The sequence below is a fragment of the Biomphalaria glabrata genome, chromosome 1 (genome assembly GCF_947242115.1).
Source record: "Biomphalaria glabrata chromosome 1, xgBioGlab47.1, whole genome shotgun sequence".
NCBI lineage: Eukaryota > Metazoa > Mollusca > Gastropoda > Planorbidae > Biomphalaria > Biomphalaria glabrata.
This window is the reverse complement of record NC_074711.1, coordinates 9225420-9251197: the sequence shown is the minus strand read 5'-3', so window position 1 is coordinate 9251197 and position 25778 is coordinate 9225420. Positions and strand designations below refer to the sequence as shown.

The following is a 25778-nucleotide window of genomic DNA, read 5'->3' as shown; positions in this document are numbered from 1 at the left end:
ATGATGTTTAGGCCACTATGTCTTCGTCAGTTCAAAACAAATGTTAAAAAGCCAAAATAATAGTTAGTTGTTTGTTGTTTGTAGTTGTTGCATTACGTTTTGACACGTTTTTTTTTTCTACCACTTCCCATTCTCGGCTCAAATTGAAATTTTACATCATTCATATTCGGTGATAATACACGAATCAATCCAAGGATTAACCAATTAGTTAATCATTTAGTACTAATCTATTAATTTTGTTTTATATTACAGAAGGCGAGCTAACCGTGTAACTGTCATATAAATGGCAGTAATTAGCGGGTTTTCCCCGTAAAAAGCTTTGTTTTTAAAATAAGTATTTTTTTCTATTGCTTGTTTGAGCTTTGCCTTAAGTTTAACAATTAATTTAAAGGAAGTCATTAATTTTAATATTAAGTTTTCTTTACTGCAGCTGAACAATAACCGCTGTTTCTTGCATCTTTATAATCGCACAATTCTGATATATAATTGGTGTTTGCATAACATATGGAAAACATGCTGATGTTATTTTTAGCCCATCAACACTTTGCGAGGATCCTTTACTTCTCTGTTCATTCTTTCCATACCTTCTAGAATTTCTTACCTGAGCAGGTGTGAACTGTTTTTTACATTTACCTATCTCAAACCTAAGATAACTTTTATGTACTGTGGAAGTGAGTACTGATCAAATAGCGCTCTTTGTAGTACAGTCTGAACTCCCAGATATTTTTTTTTATAGTTAGAATTCATGCTACCCGTGACAGTATCTACTACCATGGTGTCCAGTAACTGGTAGCCCACGGAAGCTGGTTAGGTCCAGACCATTTGTTATAGAAGGCAACGTCACAACCTGTGGGCAGTTAAGACCAGTGGCTCGTTGCCACGTCGTACATACCTGTGATTTGGTAACGAGCTATTGGTCTAAACTACCCACATTACTTATAAAATAAAAATAGAAACACATTGGCAGCTTCTTCTCGATTACATATCTCATGGCATCAAAGTTTCATTTATTGATTCTAGGTTAAGTTTCAAAGCATCTCCCCAAAGCGTGCCAACTCTCTATCAATGTTTCAAATACAATATCCCCCTCTTCTTTTTTTCCATTTTTTTCCCTAACTAGCACACCAATAACAATTCTAAAAAGAGCCTGAACAGACAAAACATTGTTAGCCTTGACTTGGTCAGAGAAAATCAGCGAATTCCGTGTGGTCATCAAGATTATTTTTTTTTTCGAACCTAATATCTACTCACTCTGTCTGTCTGTCTGTCCGTCTGTCTGTCTGTCTGGTACAAATCTTGTACACGTTATTTCTTCCACTTCCCTTTCTCGAATCAAGTTGAAAATGTGCACAATTATTTTATAGTTGGTGGCGGCACATGAATCAATTAAAATATTAACAAATTATTGGTAATTTATTACTTCTGCTTAAAATACAAAAAGGAAGATAAATCCTGCAGAATTGATCAATATGTTGTTCATTCATTTATTTAAGCTTTTTTTTCTTTTTTGTAAATATTTTGTTGAAAATATTTTGCTTGTTTCATATTTATGTCTATAAAAATCTCGTTTTGTTTCCCCTTTCTCTCTCCCCATCACGTACATAAAATTAAAGAAAGTTTATTAGAAAAACGATGGGGAGTATCTGAAGTTCTAATTTTGTACAAAGCTTCTATCAACTCTGTCTGTCAGTCTGTCTGGTACAAAGTTTGAACATATTTTTTCTCCCATTTCACATTCACGGATGAAATTGAAACTTTGCATACTGGTAATTATTTATTGAACCTGACAAGACATGAATCAGTAAGAAAAAACAATTAACCAATTAGATAGTTAATTATCGATGATTAATATTTTTGTTTGATATTGAAATAAGGGAAATAACTGCTACTGTAAAGATAATTTTTTATTATTAAATGTAAAAAAAACCAAAGAAATGTTAATCGATTTTCGTAGGGACAAGAAGGAAAATGATATTGTTTCTGTAGCTGGAGATACTATTGAAATTGTGCAAACCTTTAAATACCTTGGTACTATCCTAGACAATAAACTAAATTTTACTGCAAATACTGATTATATCAGCAAAAAAGGGCAGCAAAGATTACGACTACTAAGAAAACTGTCCTCGTTTAATGTTAGCGAAAAGGCCTTGGCTATGTTTTATCACGCTCACATCTGCAATATTTTAAGTTTCAATATCACTGCCTGGTATGACAAACATCTATAAAAAAGCTAACAAGATCCTCGAAATAAAGAATCACCCTTTGTGTCAGGATTTTGTGATTTTACCATCACAAAAGAGATACAAGACACCGATAGCAAAGACAAACAGACACAAACACTCTTTTGTTCCCCTGGCAATCAAATCATTAAATAAGAACAATCTGGTATAAACTTTGTCACATGTAAATTATGAGTGAGTCTGGTGTGAATGTACACTTTGGTTTCTTATAGTTATAATGTTTTTTGTTTGGTGTAATGCACAAATTGTAAGACAAATTTCCTTACGGATAATAAAGATTATTATTATTATTATTATTATTATTATTAATGTGAGACGTAGATGTATATATGGATTTTTTTCTTCCACTTCCTATCCTCGGATGAAGTTGAAATTTATACATAATTATTCATAATCAATGACAATAGTCACAATACACGAATCAATAAAAACAAATATTTAATCAATTAGTATTATTGGTTAATTAATTTTGCTTTATATGGCAGAATGGGAGCTAAACCTTGCTATTTTCAAATGAATAGCAGTAATTAGAGGTTCTTTCTCTTAGATAAGCTTTGTTTTTAAAAAGTAATATTTTTCTCTTGTGCTTGTTATATATTTATTTCTACTTTGTTCTGACATTTTTTTTTTAAGATATAAAAAATATACGAAAACAAACAAAAAAAAAAAACAACAAATTTTCAATTTGCGTCTCTTTTGAAATTTTGAAACTTTTTATTGGGACACCAACACTGTCAATGTCGTCATCAAAATCTCTGTTTTTTTAAAAATCTTATTTCTTTTAGCCTTTTGTTTTAAGTTCAATGTTCTATTTTAATTTGTAACAGTGTATTCTTTATTGTCCCTGTGCGGTCATTATTTCTACGTATCTCTAAAAATCGTTTATCTTTCTTTTTTTGGTGAAGCTGTATTTGAATAGAAAACGTTAAATACAAATTTGAAAAGTGCTGAGCACACGTTAAAAAAAATCCAATGAATACACAGTTGAGCCCCCCCCCCCTCCCTTTCATTCCCCTTCTCTTTCCCGTGTTATGTGTATTGCATGTAGACTCAAGACTCGAGCAGGTTCATTTAAAGTTTGCGTATAGAAAGAATCGGTTGTGTGTTCTCCGCTCCCCAGGACCCGGACTGACACGTGGTCAGAGGTGAGCCCATGAATGTGGGATTGTCAGGTGTCACACAAACAAAGGCAGAGCTTGTTCTTTGGGGGAGGGGGGGCCCTGCTAGACCGAGTCGCGTGGCACTTGTAGTGGATAGAAAGATGATAAGACAGATGAAGAGAAAACAGAGATTAAATGCAGGATAAGTTCAGTTAGAAGAGGATGAGAGGGAGAGAGAGGGAGGGAGAGAGGGAGGGAGGGAGATACAGAAAGAGAGGGAGGGAGATAGAGAGAGAGAGAGCGAGGGAGGATGGGGATAGAGAGAGGGAGTCAAGGAGGGAGTTAGAGAGCGAGAGGTAGAGAGAGAGAGAAGGATGAACGGAGGGAGAGAGTTAAAGAGGGAGTTAGAGGGAGGAATGGAGGAAGAGAGAGAGAGAGAATGAAAGAACACAGATTACTTTCCACATTCTCTGACTAGATGCCGAGGTAAAAGATGTTCGCTGTGTTACTCTAACAGTGTAGATAAAAATCTTCCACTCTATGGCTTTAGCTGGTCCTGGTTCAGGTTAATTTACATCCAAACATAAACAACATAGCCTGTTACGACTGGGCCAGTGTATCTCTCCTCCAGTTGCCTTCACAGACTCTTTCAAGGTATTTTGGGAAAAACCCATTTACAAAAAAAAAAAAAAAAAAGGCCACAAAAAAACTTAGGGCATTAAAGTCAAATACTGACCAGACTTACAGTTCGTCTGTATTTTAAAAAAATAATAGCGGCTTCAAATACTAATCAAAGATGTAGAATACGTTTAAAGTGTTCAGTCATCGAGACATTTCTAACCTTGTTTTACAAATACAAAATGATGTTAACTTCGAAAGAGTTCATTGATAGTAAAATACGTTTCCAGAAGGCACGAGATCTGATGTTCGGTTCTACCTTTTTTATTTCACAAAGTCATATATATATATATTAAGTTCGTATTAGAAGAAGCACTCGGGACTAATTTAAAATGTTCATAGAATAGACAAGAGTGATCATTCCGGAGTTTCTAATCTCATCTACATCCCCTACATGTCAGCACTGGCATAGATATACTAGCTTTCAATTACTCTCCACTTATCATTACGTCATGGTGAGTAATCAAACACGTGATTCACATTGTGTGGTGTGTGTGTGTATTTAATAGCCACTTATAATTAACTTAACGTGAATGACAAAGCTCGTAAATTAAAATTGTGTCTTTCTGGTCATTTAACCCTTTAAGCGCTGAGCTGTTTTTCAATGAAATGGAATTACAATTCTGATGTTTAGAGGCTAAACTACCACACGCATTTTAAGGGTTAAAAAAAATGAATATAAACATGATAATAGAACTTGCTTTTTCTTTGAAAACAAATTTTATGTAACAGAAAAGCTCAGTGATAGTGATATTTACAGTCACACAATTTGTTATGTTTTCTTTTATTTCCTTTCTGATTATTCTGTTTGATCGTGATTGTTGAACATAATTTATTCCTTAATTATTTAAGATCTTCAAACTCTGAGGTAAGAAAACACGCCTAATATCAATTTATTAATTAGTGCTTCGGCTTTGAAAATTCATACACACTTTAACCAAAAATCAAACATCAATTAGAGGTATATCAAAGTCTTCTTATCTGAAATAAGCACAGCCTGTGCATTCTCCAAATGGTCAAAGTTGTTTTGAAAGTTAATCAAATTGGAGCTAATATCATTATCATATTTCAAATCCTTAATATAATAATATGCGTTGTATATAACAATAACATAAATATATACAATCAACAACCAAGAAAAGAAACAAACAAACAAATAATATTACAAAAAAAATTTAATCTATCACTCTGTGAAGCTAACAGTAAACAAGCAAAATATACATTTAAAAAAAAAAACTTATACAAAGGAAATAACGTCTCATTTACAGCCATATATATATATATATATACTGTCAGATTTATTTCTATTTCTCTATACCAAACAAAATTATATAATTACCATACCACTAATTAATAATTTAACTGGTTATTTTCTTTTTAATGATTCATGTTTTGGTAGGAATAATAACTAATTGAGAGCAAAGTTTCAAGTAGATCCTAGAATGAAAAGTGAGAGAAATAATGGAAACAAAATCTGTACCAGGCAGAGTAGATAAAGCTTTTTACAAAAATATACTTGAGCCTTGACGTCGCATCACTTATATGAAAGTAGTAGATTGTTTATTCTCTATTACTTATAAAAAAAGACCACATCACGTGATGTCTCCAAAAGTATGTCACGTGTAGCAGCTAGATCTTATTAAATATTCCTGTTATTTTTTTTTAGCTGTTTAAATATGAATAAACGGCCTCAAAGGTTTATCCATACATTCACTTATTTATAATCTGTGCTGTCCATGCTGAACCCTTGTGAATTATATCAAGTGCTCCTTCCTCCCTTGTGCTATTAGAGCATGGAATGGGTTGCTCGAATCAGCCTTAAAATCAATGACTTAGCAAAGCTTCATTCTCTCATTAACATGCATAACTAAATTAACATCTGGCTACCCGTTGGGCTCAATTATCTTTCGTGTTGAAGAAGCATCTGTAATTAATAAGATACGATATTGTTAGACTGTGCCAGATAAAGAAAAAAAAAACACCTGGTCCTTATTATTTCCGTATTATAGTTTGCTAAAGGTGGGAAATTGATTTCCGGTTTAGAATTTTTTAACGTTTTATTTCGAGTCATAAAGGTGAGGAATAAAACGGAGGAAAAAAAATCATTGTAAACAAATGAATTAAAATGTATCAATGAACTGAATGTAAAAAAGAGGGGGAAAAAAGTTATGGCTTAAAAATATCAGCTTTGTTTTCATGAAGTTGCCGATTGAAAACATTTCTTTGTATAACCTTCCAATCGTACAACTGCTGACGCGTAGAACAGGAAGTATCAGCTTTCAGTCACCTTGGTGGGCCAGGAGCCCACGTAAGTCGTGTCTTAGGCAGCCGATATCATTCGTTGTTTTATGTTTTATTTTCCTGGCCCCTAAAATTAGTCTCTCTAAACTATTTCAACCAAGTAATACTGGAGCCTGAGAAATCCAAGTAATCTTTCATGACATACACAAACACGCACATAGTTTACACACACACACACACACGCACAAACATATAAAGCTTACACACACCTGTGCACTTACACACACACACACACATCTAGTGTTTCTTTTTTTCCGAAGTAATGTTTCACAATACCCATATATCTTTTCATTACTCTGAACAGGTTAGCCTCTTGCCGCGAGTATACAACTACCTCGTGTTGAGAACAGAAGCGTATTGAGGTGGAGGGCAAGGCGGGCATGATGCCCCGGGCGCCCCCCCCCCCAGCGGAACGCCACACGCAACCTATATTCTATGTCATGTCATGGAAAATGGGGGGAGGCGCCAATAATGTACCTTGCCCCGGGCTCACGTTTTGCTCACTACGCCTCTGGTTGTGAAACCTGCCTTTATGTCATTGGTTTGCATCTATCATAAAAAGAGCAACTTTCTATTGTGGAGATTTAGAAGAAAAAAAAGGGGGGGGGGGGCGGGTAGGAAGTTTATGCTGACACTTTAATGAAGTCATTAAATATTACACCACCAAAGACACAACCTGTGTGTGAGTGTGTGTCTGTGTATGAGTGTGTGTCTCTGTGTGTGTGTGTAATTATTCGTTCAACTTGGGCCTGTAGAGATGTGACTGATGTATTTTTCTAACCTCAAAGCTCCTCGCCGTCTCGTGTGGATCAAAAGACCCCTTTGAAAGATAGGAGCAGAGAACCCACTGTAACATTTCTTTTCCCAGACAGATAGAGTTGCATGCTCTTATTTTTTTTATTTATTTATAATTGTATACATACATACATTTTGTCTTGAAAGAAGATTCTGTACAAAGATCTAATTCCTAGCAACTCTTAGTTTCGTATTTTATTCTTCAGCTGCAAGTTTTTTCATCCACTTGATCTCATGGCAGTGGAAAAAGGGGGGGGGGGGAGAAGAGGCGGTAACCAGGGACGACAGCATTATGCATAACATGAGGGGGCCCTTATAAAGCAAAAACTTGTATTTAACGATTACTTTGTTGAGTTTCCGTTTGAAGGCCCCGCAATTTTCATCTTGCCCGAGTCAAAATCTCCAAAATAAGCACTTACTGGGTAGTTTACGATGTACAAATTACTGGCCCGTGACGCCATGCTATCTGGCCTCTCTAAACTTCTTCCCAAAGTGCGTAATGAAGTCCCAGAGACCCGAGTTTTTTTTTTTTTTTTTTTTGACGACTTGTGACGAGCATGTAGGAAAATTATCGAGATGCCAGACCTCTCTGTTGAGGATCACTGAGTTATACAACATGCTATGGCCTTGATGCCAATACCTTGATACTAATACAATGATGCCAATACACTGATACTAATGCCTTGATGCCAGTGCCTTGATATTAATACATTGATACTAATTTTAAAGTCAATGTCTTGATACTAATAAATTGATACTATTGCCTTGATGTCAATGCCTTGATACTAATACATTGATACTTATACATTGATGCCAATACCTTGATGCTAATGCATTGAAGCCAATCTCTTGATACTAATACATTGATACTTATACATTGATGCCAATACCTTGATGCTAATGCATTGAAGCCAATCTCTTGATACTAATACATTGATACTTATACATTGATGCCAATACCTTGATGCTAATGCATTGAAGCCAATCTCTTGATTCTAATACATTGATACTTATACATTGATGCCAATACCTTGATGCTAATGCATTGAAGCCAATCTCTTGATTCTAATACATTGATACTTATACATTGATGCCAATACCTTGATGCTAATGCATTGAAGCCAATCTCTTGATTCTAATACATTGATACTTATACATTGATGCCAATACCTTGATGCTAATGCATTGAAGCCAATCTCTTGATTCTAATACATTGATACTTATACATTGATGCCAATACCTTGATGCTAATGCATTGAAGCCAATCTCTTGATGCTAATACATTGATGTCATTCTGGTCGTAAAACAGTGATAGCTAATCCTTTGTTGCTAATACCTTGTTACTAATACCTAGTTACTGATAAATTGCTGCTAATACCTTGTTACTAATACCTAGTTACTGATAAATTGCTGCTAATACCTTTATACTAATACCTCGTTACTAATACCTCGAATTCAATACCCTGATAGCTAATACATTAATGACAATACCATGTTGCTATATACCGTGTACTACAAGAATAAAACCCCAGAGCCATAGCATGTAATGCTTACAGAATATGCTTATGAGCTATTTGTTTTGTTTCCGAGATTCCATGTTTTGTAGTATTAAGACCTGCATTCTCGATCCAATATTGAATTTTTTTTTTGTTTTATAAAAGTAAAAAGGAAACATTTGCATATCAGATCGACCATGCTGCGTTTATTAAAACAACAACCTTGTTTCTGATGGGCTACAGCCCCGAGCGTACATGGGGCGATGTCTAGAAACCAATTTGCGCATAGCTTGTGGCATTTTATATCTCCAAATTAGGGCTTGTTTTAACTGCATTCAACGACGTGATTTTTTTTTGTTTACTTGCAAGAGCCGAATGAGTTAAGTAAACAACGCATCAAACGTCGACATTTAGGTACCGATATGACCAATACCATTAAGTCTCCTTTAAAATACGACCAATGTCGAGTCTCCTTTACGATGTAACCATTGTCATATCTCTTTTACCAGTGTCCATACTTTGTAATTCAGCTCAGATTTAGCGTTAGTTTATTTTTCGAACATGTCCGAAGTCCTTAGTTTCTCTGCTATTCAGATTAACTTAAAGTGCAGTAACTCTTGCAGACCTTGTTGCCTATCGAGCTCGACGTTATAAAACTGGACCTGTGTTAATGAAGGTGTCGTGTGTCCAGCACAACGACCAGAAGGGCCGGTCTTAGGCCACTGCAGTGGGCCCCGCGCTTTCATAGGCCCCGCGCTAATTCAGGGTGTAATCATTAAATTGCAAAATATATACGAAAAACTTCTGAAAATCTGAATTTATTAAAATCTCCTGAATTTATTAAAATCTCCAGAAAAATAGACAAAATTGTCATTTGTGTGTGTCAATAATTGCGGAAAATGCCAATCCTACGCGTGATAAAAGGACAAAAGGCATTGTCAGCTTTCATGTAATAATCGGGCGAATTTAAACCTTAATCGGAAGTTCCATTACTTTATTTACTTTTATAGTCACTAGCATATAAATATGCCATTGGTTACAAGGTTCGTAAAGTACAGATCGCAATTTTTAAAATAGTAAAGTCGATTTTTTTTCTTATACAAAAACTTAATTTTCACTTATTATCCTTATTCCCACACAGACTAGGCCCCGCGCAATCAGTTTCGCATAGGGCCCCGCAATTGCTAGGACCGGCCCTAACGACCAGCCACACTTACTTTTCCAAACTAATGTCAGGTAAACTTTGGAAAGAATGTGGAAACCTCTTCCATTTGGAAGCCAATTATCCAACCACCCACCTCCTTTAGAACAGTGTCTTATTAAAACCTAATAGAATTTGTATTTGTTGATCCTGATGATAAATCTTAAAAAAGCTTTTTTTTTTTAACACGAAGATGTCTTCTAACTTTATTTTATGTTATTCCTAAATTTAAATATAATTTGTATCTACATTTCTTTTCCAGTTTCTAGCAAGATGTATTTATGCTATGTCTTTCATCCAATGGACCTTTAAAAAAATATTCACAAAAAAATCTTTGTTTCTTGTAACTACATGAAAGTTTTCATATTTGGCTAATAAAGGGAATGAAGATGCAATTGTGATACTTTGTGAGAATGACTGATTGAATGTGATTCTATGTAAGTCAATAGGACTGCTAAAAGATTGTGATAGTTTGTGAGGACCACTGATTGATTTTGATGCTTTGTGAGGACCGTTGATTGTTTGTGATATTTTGTGCGTGCCACTGTTTGATTCTGATACTTTGTGAGGACCACTGTTTATTGTGATACTTTGTGAGGACCACTAATTGATTATGTGAGGACCATTGGTTTTTTTAATGGTTGCTTGTGATACTTTGTGAGGACCTCTGGTTGATTATTATACTTTGTGAGGACCACTGGTTGATTGTAATATATTTGTGAACCATTGGTGGAAAGTAATGCTTTGTAAGAACCACTGGTTTATCATAGCAGCTTTCTAATTGTAATACTTTGTGAATGCCACTACTTATTTGTAATACTTTGTGAGTGCCAATGGTTTATTATGACACTTTGAGGACTACTGGTTTTTTGTAACACTTTGTGAGGACCACTATTTTATTGTAACACTTTGTGAGGACCACTGGTTTATTGTAACACTGTGAGGACCACTGGTTTATTGTAACACTTTGTGAGGACCACTGGTTTATTGTAACACTGTGAGGACCACTGGTTTATTGTAACACTTTGTGAGGACCACTGGTTTATTGTGACACTTTGTGAGGACCACTGGTTTATTGTAACACTTTGTGAGGACCACTGGTTTATTGTGACACTTTGTGAGGATCACTGGCTTATTGTGACACTTTGAGAGGACCACTAGTTTATTGTGACACTTTGTGAGGACCACTGGTTTATTGTGACACTTTGTGAGGACCACTGGTTTATTGTAACACTTTGTGAGGACCACTGGTTTATTGTGACACTTTGTGAGGACCACTGGCATAGAGAACATGATTTACAATAAGCTAACTGAGCCCCACTATATTGCACTTCATGTAAGGGCGATCAAGTTTTGTCAACACAAGGTATTCATTGATTCCATGTTCAGATGGATACCCCGACCTGTCTTAGTGAACAGTGAAGTCACAGTTTATGTACACATTGGGTTAATCGTACATTATGTGTACACGTATCATCGAACACAATCTGTTTTGTTCCAAGTTATAAATTCTGGTCTAATACTTGTGTGTGTGAATGTGTTTCAGTGTGCACGATCTAGGTCTAAACCCTAAGACGTAAGGGCTTGATTGTTCTTTGTTTTCTTTGTCTTTAGGCGCGCTGGTTTTGTTCTAGTTTGTGCTTTTTTTTTAAAGAAGTACACAATAAGACCAGGTAAAGATAATAGCCCGTGATGACAATCAGGCTAATTCAAGAGTAAACATGGGGTCACTGTACTGACCTAAGCGATATCACGCAGTTGTAGGCCTGATTTGTTCTGCGCAGATTTGTAACAGATGGATAAGCGTTATCACCGGATAGAGATGTAGATTTAGCTGCTTTGTGCTTCCCAAATACCTTTTTCATTATTTCGAACCAAATAACTGATACAGCTGGGACTATTGTAAGTAAAATGTACTAGTGTTGTTAGTTCTAGGCTTTATTGTTAGAAAGCTTATATCAGCTCACTCTGTCTTTGTGTCTGTCTGTCTGTCTGGCCAAAAGTTTTTCCACGTTATTTCTCCCACAACCAATCTCGTCTCATGCTGAAAGTTTGCACAATTATTTCTTTTACCTGAAAACACAAAAATAATTAAAAACAAAATTAACCAATCATTTAATTAACTATTGGTACTAAATTGCTATGATTGGTATCTTAAACAGGGGAAAGAAATAGTACTTGACTGAAGCGGTGATATAAGCTGAATTAGTCCACTTTATATAACGCTGCCGTCTGAGGCTTTGTGATCACAAACATGAAATAGAAACATTAGATAACTATACAATCTTCCATGTTCCTAGACTATTCGCTCGCAGAGTGGTTACCGTGTTGGCTTGAGAAGCCTGAGAAGCCCACATGTTCGAATTCAGGTTGTAACCTTTTAAAAAAAATAAAAATTTAAGAAGCGACCACCCAGATACCCCGTTTTTTTTCTTCCCTTTCCAACTGGTCCAGATAAGTGATAGGATCATAGCGTATTGGAACGCTAAAAGCATGAACTTGCGCTAAACAAAAACAGTTGGTAAAAATTTTTTTTTTAATCGTAAAGATTTATTATTGTTAGTCTACATCTATTACAGATGTCATTACATGACTGATCCAAACTAATTGATACTTTAATAACATTTTAAAATTACTTTCTTTTGTTTTTTGTTTTTATGTTTTAACTAATATGTTAGATTTATACTTTCCGAGTGTAATATATGTCCCACGCAACTTACGATAGTTGCTCCAGGGTACAAGAGTTTGATGAAGATGAAGAAATATGATGAAGCGGAGATAAGCAACGACGACATACTGTCCTCGTTAAAAGCCTATCTTTGTTTTATCATATTTGTCATTTGTTTCAGCACTGAAGCTTTGGACCCAAGCTGCTCCTATATTTTTTTTTATGTTTGTAATTATTGCCACGGGTCTCCCGCCATATAAAGCAGAATTAATCAATTACGACGAATTAACTAATTGGTTAATGTCTTGATTGATTCATGTGTTGTTATCAACAATGAATAAATGTGCGGGGCTTCACATTGATTCGAGAATGGGAAGTGGGAGACATAATGTGGACAAAATTTGTGTCCTACTTAATATAAGCTCTGGGAAATTTTAAAAAAGATCCCCTCAAACCTACACATGACATTCCGCAGAATAAATACGCTATTTTCTGTATTTTTAAAATTTTATTTATTTTTTGAGGAATTACTACATTCTTATAATTTTAGATGTCACACATTTGTTTTCTATAATTGAACATTTTATTATTACTTATTCATCAAATTATTGTTGTACAATAGGTATACGAATGTACTAAAATACATTCGACAGAGTACCACAGAAAAAAACACATGAAATAGCTGTTTCAGTATTTAATCGCATGTGGGTAGTTACAATGAATATGTTATACTACATATTATCGAAGTAATTGTACTACCGCCTGGTAGTTTGTACTTTCAAAATATTATCATAATGCATCATTGTTATAAGTGAACAGTAGTTTTATTATTTCTCGCAGCAATGAAAACATTTGTTTATGTTTGATGAGTGTTATTGGATAGATTCTCTAAACCATCAAAATGTCAAATATTTTTTAAAAACAAAGCTAATCTAAGGGACAAAATCTAAACATCACTACCATATATATCAATACTGCAGGAATAAGCCACCCCCACTTTTGTTTTTCTATTAAAAAACAAGGACAACGAACAAAATTAATAAATTACTGCTAATTCATTGAATATATGGGCTTCTTTGTATATTGATTCCTGTCTTGTCCTCAATTATGAATAATTGTGCAAAATTTTAACTTGAGGATGGGATGTGGAAGAAAAAACCGTGTACAAAACTTTAAAGGGGAATACCTCCATATATACAGCCACTAAATAATTAAATGATTTGTTAATTTTTTCTGGATTGATTCATGTTTTGTTAGATACAACAAAAAATCGTGTGAAGTTTCAACTTGATTCGAGAATGGTGTGAGAAAAATAACGCGTACAAAAATTGTACCAGACAGACAGACAGACAGAGTTGATATAAGCTCTAAAAAAGACTTAAGGTAGCTTCGGCTTAAAGGATAGACAGACTACTGAACCGAGGATTTCGAGTTTAAATCTCGCTGAAGGAATATTTTTTAAATGTAATTATTAACACACTTTCAAATCTACCAAGTTGAACTTGATATTTGATATGGCCTGGGAAAGTTCTGTGCTCTTCTGACCTCAGAGTCCATTTGGCCGCGTCATCTCTGTTTTATCAACTAGTAGGTTTTTAAAAAGAACTAGACTTAACATGGTAACTGTTGACAAAGTATCCCCTGAACTAGCCTTGGGTCTAACAGTTGTATGTCCTCCTCTGACATGACATGTCATATCTCCTGACGTTTCCGCCTGTCACACTTGGGGCATGTGTACTATAATGTCACTCAGGGCAGAGGAACTAGATCTCCTCGGGATCATAACAGCTTTGCTACTGTGCATGTGTGTGCGCTGGTGTGTGCCCCATGCGTCGGGCAAGGTGACTCTGGGGATACTAAATGTTGAATAGGACACCATCAATAGACATTTCTGTTGGGTTTAGTGCCACACGTCAAGGAGGGAGGGGGGGGGGTAAGAGGAGCTGGCGGACATATATGCTTGAATATATAAGGTTTTTTTAAATCAGTGATTCTCAAAATGTTGTCATTTGAATGAACTAGGTTCATTTTTTAGTTTAACAAGTCCTCTTATTAAGAGGGCGAGATTGAGGGTCGAAATCCTTCCTCCCTTGCATTGCCATACATTCCGGCCCATCCATTGCTATATTGGAGGCCCGGTGGCTGAGTGGTTAAGCGCTTGGCTTCCGGTCCTGGGGTCCTGGGTTCGAGTCTCAGCGAGGACTGGGATTTTGAATTTCGGGATCTTTGGGACCCCTCTGGGTCCGGTCCACCCGGTTATAATGGGTACCTAACATTGGTTGGGAAAAGGTAAAGGCGGTTATTCGTTGTGCTGGCCACACGACACCCTCGTTAACCGTAGGCCACATAAACAAATGACCTTTACATCATCCCCCCTTATATCGCAGGGTCTGAAAGGAGAACATTGCTGTACTTTTAATTGCTACATTATGGGCTTCTATCATTAAGGTTTGAAAATATACCTAAATTGGTGTACAATGTCAATATATTACTTTTTTATTGCTATCTGTTAAATGCTGCTACTCCATTGTAAAGTCAAAAGCGTTCTATGTTTATGATAGCTTTGAAAGCCATATATAAGCATATGGCGCAATTAAGAGGTCATTTTTTTATCAAGAAATAAATTTATGGATAGGCGGCACTTACTGGTACTTACCAAACCGACCTAATCATCAGGTAACGATATTGGATATCAACGTGAAAACTATCTTCCTGTGAATAGCTCCATTCTCTCCATACCTGCCCGTGAATAGCTCTAGATCTTCCTGTAAAGTTGTTATAAATTTTCATCAATGCCTCTCGGTATTAATATGTTGTTTTTTTTCTTTGTTTTGTTGTATGTGGTCGTTGGATACAGATTTTACTAAACTAGTTCAGAAGAGAAAAAAAACTAACATGCAATTTAAAATGATACACAAAATAGAGCAGTGAGATTCATAACAAACGAAAATTCACATTTGACTAGAGTAACACCTTTAGTAAAATCACTAAATTTACAAAGCCTTCAGGACAGAAGACTCAAAAGTAAAGTAGCAATTATACATAAAACACTTAATCATAATCTTCAAATACAAAAAAAAAAATAATAAAATACTCAGAAAGACACAAAGATAAAGGCACATTCTTCGATCCATATACTAGGACAAATTTGTAAAAATGCTCCTTCTTCCCTAGCGCTATTAGAGCATGAAATGGGTTGCCTGAGCCAGCCAGGAAAACCAGTGACTTGGCACAATTTAGTTCATTGGTTAATATGCATGACTAAATGCATGACGCGTAAGACATAATTATCTTCTTTATTTAAGTAACGTCTGTATTATATAAGATAAGATAGAGAAATGTTGATTGCAGTAGATGTGAAATACCAACTATATTCATGTTTATCTTTTCAATGTTTTCTCTCAGATAATATACTTTTAGAAAAGTTTAAAACAAAAGTTAGATCTAGCTGATGTAGTGGGGGGTGGGGTGGACATGAACAGAGCAGAGTGGGCAACTGGTGTTGGTAGGAGGGGAGCGCAAAGTAAAGTAAGTACAACATTACAGGCCTTACTATCTGTCATGCTGAATCTCCAACATTAAAATGGTAGCCGAGGGTCAGTTCAAGGACACTTTAGGCCTCGGGACGTAGGTTACTGTTCTCCTCTGATCTGACCAGGGGAGACATTGGGGTCAGTTGATAGATGATAGATGAAATATGACAGAAAAAAAAAGGGGGGGGGCATTAATTAAGTCATTGCAGCTCTACGGGAATGACTTTGGACCTGAAGAAAATAAAGTTTAATAAAACCTTTTGTCTTTATAAGAAAATGAAGGAAATGTATTGAAGCACACCTTTTACAAAATATTTTTTTTGATTTCTGTAACGGAATACATTGTGTTGGACGCTGAGGCTGACAGAAGAATTCAAGCCTTTGAGAGTAGATGTAACTGTAAAAATGATGTGTTGGTTTCCTTGTTAACAAAATATTTCGTTTTTCGGAAAGGTTACTTTAATTTTGTTTTCACACTATTCACTTGACAATTCAGATACCTAGACATCTATGTATCTGTCGATGTGTTGTTTATTTCAGTCACTCTTGAACTAGTTTTGTAACTCATTGTTTTGCTGAGTGAGGAGCTATGCAATTTCAATTAGTTTACTCTTGGTTTAATACTTTAAGGATTATATACCCCTGCATTCCATGGGAGTTTGCTTTCGTATCACGGGAGCTTGGCTATCTATCACGGGGACTCGAGTTCGACACGACTCCAGCAGTGTAGTGTTTGCTGAGCGCCTAAAGGCAGCACGGAAAACCTTCTCCCTGATTACCCCCCCCCCCCCCACTGTCCTGAAAAGAGATTGCACCATAGCGCAATGAGCATACTGTAAGCATAAAAGTTGCGTTATATAAAAAAAATATTTAAAAAATAATTAGTGCAGGGCCGGATAGTACCACGTCATGGCCGGATATGGCCCTCGGTCGGTAGTTAGGGCATCATTGGTATAGACTAACACTTGATTCAACGTTCTTAACATATCCAGATGAAGTAGACTGAATAATTGGTCCACAACAGCACTACCACAAAACCAGCATATCGAATCGAGGCTTAATTAGACTGGTTAAAAGTCAGGCATGGTTTAGGTGCTGTGAAATGTTTACATGCTTCGTCTGGTTTCAAATGTTTGCTAAGATAGAACCACCTTTTCTCACCCCTCCCGACAAATCGGACCAACACACTGAATCAAGATTCAAACCCGAAATCTTTGGTGCTTGACTCCTGGGCCGCCACTTCGGATGTCGCGCAGAATACATTTTCTAAAAAGAAACACTGTAAGTCATATATTCGTGTGACCTTTAGCCTCAATGAGTCATCTTTATGCTCAGACCTTGACATTTATTTAATGGGTCTTCATGTATAGAATGGGCGCCTTGCTCGCCCTTGACTATCTTGTTGAGTGCCTGGAGCCGAATGGATATCAACAAAAAGGATTACAGCCTGTGGTTTATGCTGTTGCCTATTCTCATAATAATTCTAACAATAGTTCGGGTACCCTTTGATAATAATACTTTCTTTTATATCGTAACATTAACAAACACAATAAAGGCTCAAGGCGCTGTGAGAACTATACAGACACACAATTAAATACATGCCAAACTAATCTAATAATGTTTCGAACAGGTAGGGAGGGCTTAGTGTTTTTTCTTGAACGTAGTGATGCATTGGGCCTGTCTAAGCTTAATGGGGAGTGATTATTATTTTGATATTTTTATGTTGTGTTTTTGTAAAACTAGAAATGCCTTCAGGCACGAAACAAATTAAAATGACTACAGGAATTAAACATAAAATTAATGTCAGATTGAAATAACACGAGTCTCTTTCGTTAACATTTTTAAAGTGTTTTTGTGTGTGTGTGTGTTTGTTTTACTGTTAACAAAATATTTCGTTTTTCAGAAATGTTTGTGTTTATTTAACTTTTTATTTTCACTCAATGGATTCACTTGATAATTCATATAGACCTACCTAGATATATATGTATCTATCAACTTGTTGTCGATTTAAGTCATTCTTTGCACATTGTTTCGCTATGTATAGAGCTGGACTTTAATACAGTTTTACTTATGTCATGTTTAATGTATCCACCCAAGCCTTTCCACTATAAATTATTCTTTTACTACAAAATTAACCAAAAAATAATAATACGTAAGATGTTGCACGATATTGAGGCCAAATCTGAGTTTTCATACTCAAGCCGAATCATAATAATAATAATAATAATAACAACTGACCTCACAGACACCTTCAAGGCCCTTAACATTCCTAGGAACATCTTCATTGCCTGTCAGAGGGCGGTACTGCTGCAGACCTGCCACATCACCAGAAAATTCCTCAGTTGAAACTGTTAAAGGGACTACGATGAATTTTGTTTCTCTTTAGCGAAACTCGACCCTGGCAGCGCCAGAGAATGACTACTCGTTCATTTCTAACATAATAATAATAATAATAATCTTTCCCCACGAGTGTATTTTTATTGATAGTGTACACCAGGCACAGGGCCGGATTGAAGGGATTTAAGTTCCCCCCATAATATAGAAAAAAAATCCATTTATAGAGAAGTCTACAACTTTTCGCATTTTTACCGACAGTATTTTCATTTCAATCGTACAGTTGGCAGCACTGTCGTAGTTAAAAGTTGTCCGCTTCTAATTTGCTTGTAAAATACTCCGGATTAGCTACATTGTGTAAACCTCCCAAAAATTTACATTCTTTGTTACTAAATATGCGTATTAGAAAATTTGATTTCTTTAAACCGAAGTAAAATTAAACTTAATTTAAAAGTACTCTCTTCTTTTATAATATGGCATGCTTTTAGGTAGAAGTATTTGTTTTTTTTTTTAATTTATATGTGAGTTTCTATTAAACTTTCGAAAAATTGTAGGGGCCTCATAAAAAATTCTGCCGCGGGGCTCCCACATACGTAAATTCGGCAATTGATAAGAAATGTCCTACCTTTGGCTCGACGACCAACTCAAGCTCTTCAAGTGTAAACCGGCCCTGAAAACCTGTGCCCACAGGGCATAATAAAGCCGCGACGATGCGGCCTTGACCGTGACCTCCGTGACACGCATGCTGGTAATTTATTATATTCCTTTGTTTTCTCCCCTAAAACAATTGGGTATCACTGTGTTCATGGGTTTTTGAAATTATCTTTTTCTTAACCTTTGTAAGATGATTTGACTTCACCATCATCATTAAACTCAATTTAAGTGAGGGCTTGAGAGGCTCAAATCCTCTCTTGCAAAAGCCCCGAACAGAAACTCTGCTGTTTTGAATAGAGCATACATAACACACGTCACCATGCAGGTTGAAAATTGTGTGGTTTCGAAGACCTCTCGAAACGGAGATCAGCGAGTCTGGGGCAGTCAAAATAAAAAAAAAATGATGTGTCTTAGCTTGCCGGATCCGGCCCGCGGGTCGTAATTTGACAGCCCCTGATTTTACGATTTACTTTTTTTTGTGTGTATCTATTGATTGAGCTTATTGTTAGTACCTCGCGCTTTGTTAGGTGCAATCAATAGACTGTGATACACACACGCAGACACACAGCACGCTCACACACTTTCTCCAACTCTCTCACATCCGTGCACGCAAACACAGACGCAAACACAGACGCAAACACAGAAGCATTGTGAAGTACGCCAAAAAGTCATCAACGTTTGGGACCAGGTAAACAGAAGACAGATGACAACAGACTGTGACATCTGACATTCATAAATAACATACACAGAAATAGGAAAGATAAGTCTTTGTTCGGGCCGTCTACATAGATATTACTAGATACTATTTCCGAGGGTCCCTGCTTTGGTGATGTGCGTGCTTGTTTGGTGCATCAAGAGCAAAACGAAATTGTTCATATCTTCAGATCTACTATACCCACACACACACACACACACAATATAAAAGGTTGTTAATATCTTCAGATTTAACATATATATACACACACACAAAATATAGAGAGTACTATTGTAAACATCTTCCTATTCAATTATAAGTTATTTATTTTTATTTTTTTAATGGTTTGTTTACCTTTAATGGCATATAAAAAAATAACACTACCATTATCCCATTGCGTGTTGGGAGAATGTTGATTGGTGGATGCATTAACCTTAAATTCTCTCTCACCTTGCAATTCAAATATGGCTTTATTTGTTAGAATATTTTTCGTTTCGTTTTAGTCATGACTGATTATAATCTCATTCTTTTTATATTTATATTTTTTTTTATTTATTATTTTATTATATTAATTTATTATTCATTGGTAATTAAGTATTTTCTTTGGTATCGAAAAAAGGAAATAAATGCCACTTTTTAAGAGTTGTGTCTGTATGTATGTGGAGTTATTCTCCTTATTACCCAACACTCTTTTTGTCTCACTTCCCATTCTCAGATAAACATGACGTTTGTATAATTATTTCTAGTCGACAACAATACATGAATCTCTAAAAAAAAAAAAATTAAACAATTTGCTAATCAATTATAGGTAATTAATTAAATTTCATTTATATAGAAAAATAATTTTGCAGTATTGAGATATATGACAGTGACTTTGCGGTTCTTCCCCTAAGATATATTTTATTAATTTTTTAAAGATATTTTTTTTTTATTTTGCTTGTTTTACTGTTTCTTTTGTAATTTTAGACAAAGGAGGTATAACGTAAGTAAAACAATTATTCTGTTTGTTTTTTCAGAGATCAGTTGTTCTAGTTGATTTTCTCCCCTTGTTATGCAGTTCTATAAAAACCATTGGCTTGATCAAGCCTTTGAAATCTTTGATATCACATTGAAAAACAATCATAAAGTGACATATTGTCATGTAAATTTAAAGTACATTTTTTAAATACCTTTTTCAAAACAATTGAAATCTAGAATAGTATTCATTTTTTAGGAGAAAATAAAAATTGCCAAGGATGCTAATTAAAACCTCAACGCTGACAACTAATTAAACCTCACAAACGGAAGATCTTTGAACATTTAATTCAGCAGTGCTAGTACGGGCAGAAAAATAATCATAGAAATTAAAACAAAATAGTTTATCTACACCTGCTTTATTTTGTACACCGAATATACCAAAAAGTTTGCTATTTATGGATTTTCCTCCATTTATAAAAAAATCTCCAAAACAACGATTCGGTTTCTTTTTTTTTTTTTTAATAAGATATAGGCACATTGTAATTGCATGTACCCGTGAACACACAGTATAAGAAACATCATGCTATCAATTGCTGACATTTTAATGCACTTTTTCTTATTCCTTATACTAGGACAAATTCGTACAAGTGCTTCGTTGTAACATCTTGAAACGGGTTGCCTGAATCAGCCAGAAAAACGAATGACTTCGAGTAGAGCTAAAACTCTCTAAATGACACGCACGATTAGATTAACATTTTCTGTTAACGACTGAATAGTCATATAAGGAATCGCCACTACAGGGTCCTATATGGAACACTTTGAGAACATCTGATGTAACAATAGTAGCGGACATTAATTATCTGTATTATAGTTTTTTTTTCTTCACATTTTCTATTGCAGGCTATGGATCTGTTCAGTGCTGACTCATTATACCACAGGTGAAAGAAGGGGGATGTAACCCGATCTTAAATTATAAATGGGAACGTAAGAGGAAGTCCGATGATTCAGTGTGAACCATGCCGTGTAGGAGCGTCGTTAACCCTGTGTTGTTGGAAGTATGATTATGTCCCTTTCCTTTTTTTTTTTTTGACTGATGACCTCCCTTAGATTGGGCTAAAAAGCAAAGAATGAAAAGAGTCCAGGCGCTTGTCACAGGAAAGAAAAAACAGTGCACCAAACTCCCCACGCCGGCGCCCAAGGGCCAAAAATCGCCGACGACGTCCACTTCAGGGCCGGCGATAACTAGCGAACCAGCAGGTAGCAGTGGTTCTCATCCAGGGACGCTGTCGGCCAAGGACGATAAGCCGACCTCGCCGACAGGATCAGTGTCGTCTGCTGGGAGTACTCTGACAGCCGGTAGCAACAGCAGCTTGAGCACCGCGAGCACAGCTTCCAGCGTCAGGGGCGTCTCCAAAATACCAGGTAAGATTGAATTGAACTCATAGTATTTGCTTGGATTGTTTATAAGCTTAATTTTTTTGTAATGCTTCTTAAAGCTTTCAAAGAAAACATCAAACATAGACTTCTGTACTGTATAATATGTAGATTATGGAGGTGCGCTGAGTAGCAAAGCGCTTGGCTTCTGAACCGGAGGTCCGGGTTCAAAGCCTGGTGAAGACTGGGATTTTTACTTTAGGGATCTTTAGGGCGCCTCTGAGTCCAGCTCTAATGGGTACCTGATATTAGTTGGGGAAAGTAAAGGCGTTTGGTCGTTGTGCTGGCCACATGACATCTTCGATAATCGTGGGCCATAAAAACATAATCTTTACATCATCAGCCCCATAGATCACTAGGTCTGAAAGGAAAACTTTACTTTTTCATGTATAGCATTGTCAATAGCCTTTGTAGCAGTTTAATTTGATAATGGTTCTTATAGGTATTTTAAAATTATATTTTTTAATGTTCTTTAACCCTTATTGCAAAATAAACAGAATATTAACAATAATATGATAACATTTTCTTCGCTTCCGGAGATTAAGAATGAGTGCAGAGTTTCACATAACTACGCAGACCCAGTTGCGACCTTCATTTTTTTTTCACACCTGATGCAGACAAAACCGTTGGGGGTCTATATAAGTTTCCTTTTCGTTTCATGTGTCTGTCTGCACAAAAGGGCTTCTATTTGGGCGTAATGGGCGTCATGTCTGTGCCCCACGATCTTCGTGAGAGCTGTCTCTTTCAAATTCTGCAATTTTTATTTTATTTAATATAATAATCACCGAAAAGCAAATTGGGGAAGCTTTTTAATTTGCTTATTTACGAAGAAAACAAAAACACAAGTTTTTCTATCAAGATTTAACACGTGAACTTATTCGGAATGGTCTAATTTGTTATTGCAACATTTTGATCTCTTGTACTTTCTGTTCAATATTCGCTAACACATTTAAAGAAATATTTGCGAAGGTAACATTTCTCCTTCATTTGCCGTAAAGGACATTGCCCGTGTTATTGTCGTAAAGGACATTGCCCGTGTTATTGTTGTAAAGAACATTGCTCGTGTTATTGTTGTAAAGAACATTGCTCGTGTTATTGTTGTAAAGAACATTGCTCGTGTTATTGTTGTAAAGAACATTGCCCGTGTTATTGTTGTAAAGAACATTGCCCGTGTTATTGTTGTAAAGAACATTGCTCGTGTTATTGTCGTAAAGGACATTGCCCGTGTTATTGTTGTAAAGAACATTGCTCGTGTTATTGTCGTAAAGAACATTGCTCGTGTTATTGTTGTAAAGAACATTGCTCGTGTTATTGTTGTAAAGAACATTGCCCGTGTTATTGTCGTAAAGAACATTGCTCGTGTTATTGTTGTAAAGAACATTGCCCGTGTTATTGTTGTAAAGAACATTGCCCGTGTTATTGTTGTAAAGAACATCTCGTGTTATTATCGTAAAGAACATTGCCCGTGTTATTGTTGTAAAGAACATTGCCCGTGTTATTGTCGTAAAGAACATTGCTCGTGTTATTGTTGTAAAGAACATCTCGTGTTATTATCGTAAAGAACATTGCCCGTGTTATTGTTGTAAAGAACATTGCCCGTGTTATTGTCGTAAAGCACATTGCTCGTGTTATTGTCGTAAAGAACATTGCCCGTGTTATTGTTGTAAAGAACATCTCGTGTTATTATCGTAAAGAACATTGCCCGTGTTATTGTCGTAAAGAACATTGCCCGTGTTATTGTTGTAAAGAACATTGCTCGTGTTATTGTCGTAAAGAACATTGCTCGTGTTATTGTTGTAAAGAACATTGCCCGTGTTATTGTCGTAAAGAACATTGCCCGTGTTATTGTTGTAAAGAACATTGCCCGTGTTATTGTCGTAAAGAACATTGCTCGTGTTATTGTTGTAAAGAACATTGCCCGTGTTATTGTCGTAAAGAACATTGCCCGTGTTATTGTTGTAAAGAACATTGCCCGTATTATTGTCGTAAAGAACATTGCTCGTGTTATTGTTGTAAAGAACATTGCCCGTGTTATTGTCGTAAAGAACATTGCCCGTGTTATTGTTGTAAAGAACATTGCCCGTGTTATTGTTGTAAAGAACATCTCGTGTTATTATCGTAAAGAACATTGCCCGTGTTATTGTTGTAAAGAACATTGCCCGTGTTATTGTCGTAAAGAACATTGCCCGTGTTATTGTTGTAAAGAACATTGCCCGTGTTATTGTTGTAAAGAACATCTCGTGTTATTATCGTAAAGAACATTGCCCGTGTTATTGTTGTAAAGAACATTGCCCGTGTTATTGTTGTAAAGAACATTGCCCGTGTTATTGTTGTAAAGAACATTGCCCGTGTTATTGTTGTAAAGAACATTGCCCGTGTTATTGTTGTAAAGAACATTGCCCGTGTTATTGTTGTAAAGGACATTGCTCGTGTTATTGTTGTAAAGGACATTGCCCGTGTTATTGTTGTAAAGAACATTGCCCGTTTTATTGTCGTAAAGAACATTGCCCGTGTTATTGTTGTAAAGAACATTGCCCGTGTTATTGTTGTAAAGAACATTGCCCGTGTTATTGTTGTAAAGAACATCTCGTGTTATTGTCGTAAAGAACATTGCCCGTGTTATTGTTGTAAAGAACATTGCTCGTGTTATTGTTGTAAAGAACATTGCCCGTGTTATTGTTGTAAAGAACATTGCCCGTGTTATTGTTGTAAAGAACATTGCCCGTGTTATTGTTGTAAAGAACATTGCCCGTGTTATTGTTGTAAAGAACATCTCGTGTTATTGTTGTAAAGAACATTGCTCGTGTTATTGTCGTAAAGAACATTGCCCGTGTTATTGTTGTAAAGAACATTGCTCGTGTTATTGTCGTAAAGAACATTGCTCGTGTTATTGTTGTAAAGAACATTGCTCGTGTTATTGTTGTAAAGAACATTGCTCGTGTTATTGTTGTAAAGAACATTGCTCGTGTTATTGTTGTAAAGAACATTGCCCGTGTTATTGTCGTAAAGAACATTGCTCGTGTTATTGTTGTAAAGAACATTGCCCGTGTTATTGTCGTAAAGAACATTGCTCGTGTTATTGTCGTAAAGAACATTGCTCGTGTTATTGTTGTAAAGAACATTGCTCGTGTTATTGTCGTAAAGAACATTGCTCGTGTTATTGTCGTAAAGAACATTGCTCGTGTTATTGTTGTAAAGAACATTGCTCGTGTTATTGTTGTAAAGAACATTGCTCGTGTAATTGTCGTAAAGAACATTGCTCGTGTTATTGTTGTAAAGAACATTGCTCGTGTAATTGTCGTAAAGAACATTGCCCGTGTTATTGTTGTAAAGAACATTGCTCGTGTTATTGTTGTAAAGAACATTGCCCGTGTTATTGTCGTAAAGAACATTGCTCGTGTTATTGCCGTAAAGAACATTGCTCGTGTAATTGTCGTAAAGAACATTGCTCGTGTTATTGTCGTAAAGAACATTGCTCGTGTTATTGCCGTAAAGAACATTGCTCGTGTTATTGTTGTAAAGAACATTGCCCGTGTTATTGTTGTAAAGAACATTGCCCGTGTTATTGTTGTAAAGAACATTGCCCGTGTTATTGTCGTAAAGAACATTGCTCGTGTTATTGTTGTAAAGAACATTGCCCGTGTTATTGTTGTAAAGAACATTGCCCGTGTTATTGTCGTAAAGAACATTGCT

General features: G+C 35.9%; 1 protein-coding gene across 9 annotated transcripts in view; it reads left to right on the top strand.

The window, feature by feature from the left end:
* The window catches only part of LOC106065710 (coiled-coil domain-containing protein CG32809-like), a 139022-nt gene that overhangs the window by 4982 nt on the left and 108262 nt on the right, over positions 1 to 25778 (top strand). For 7 of the 9 annotated variants that reach the window (XM_056020502.1, XM_056020528.1, XM_056020571.1 and 4 more), the window contains exon 2: positions 21552 to 22073. In XM_056020502.1, the coding sequence (XP_055876477.1) occupies positions 21779 to 22073 (295 nt within the window). In that variant the 5' untranslated portion in view covers positions 21552 to 21778. Of the gene's footprint in view, positions 1 to 4739; positions 4887 to 11337; positions 11714 to 21551; positions 22074 to 25778 lie in introns of those variants that run through there. The other 2 variants (XM_056020513.1, XM_056020505.1) reach the window with 2 other exon arrangements.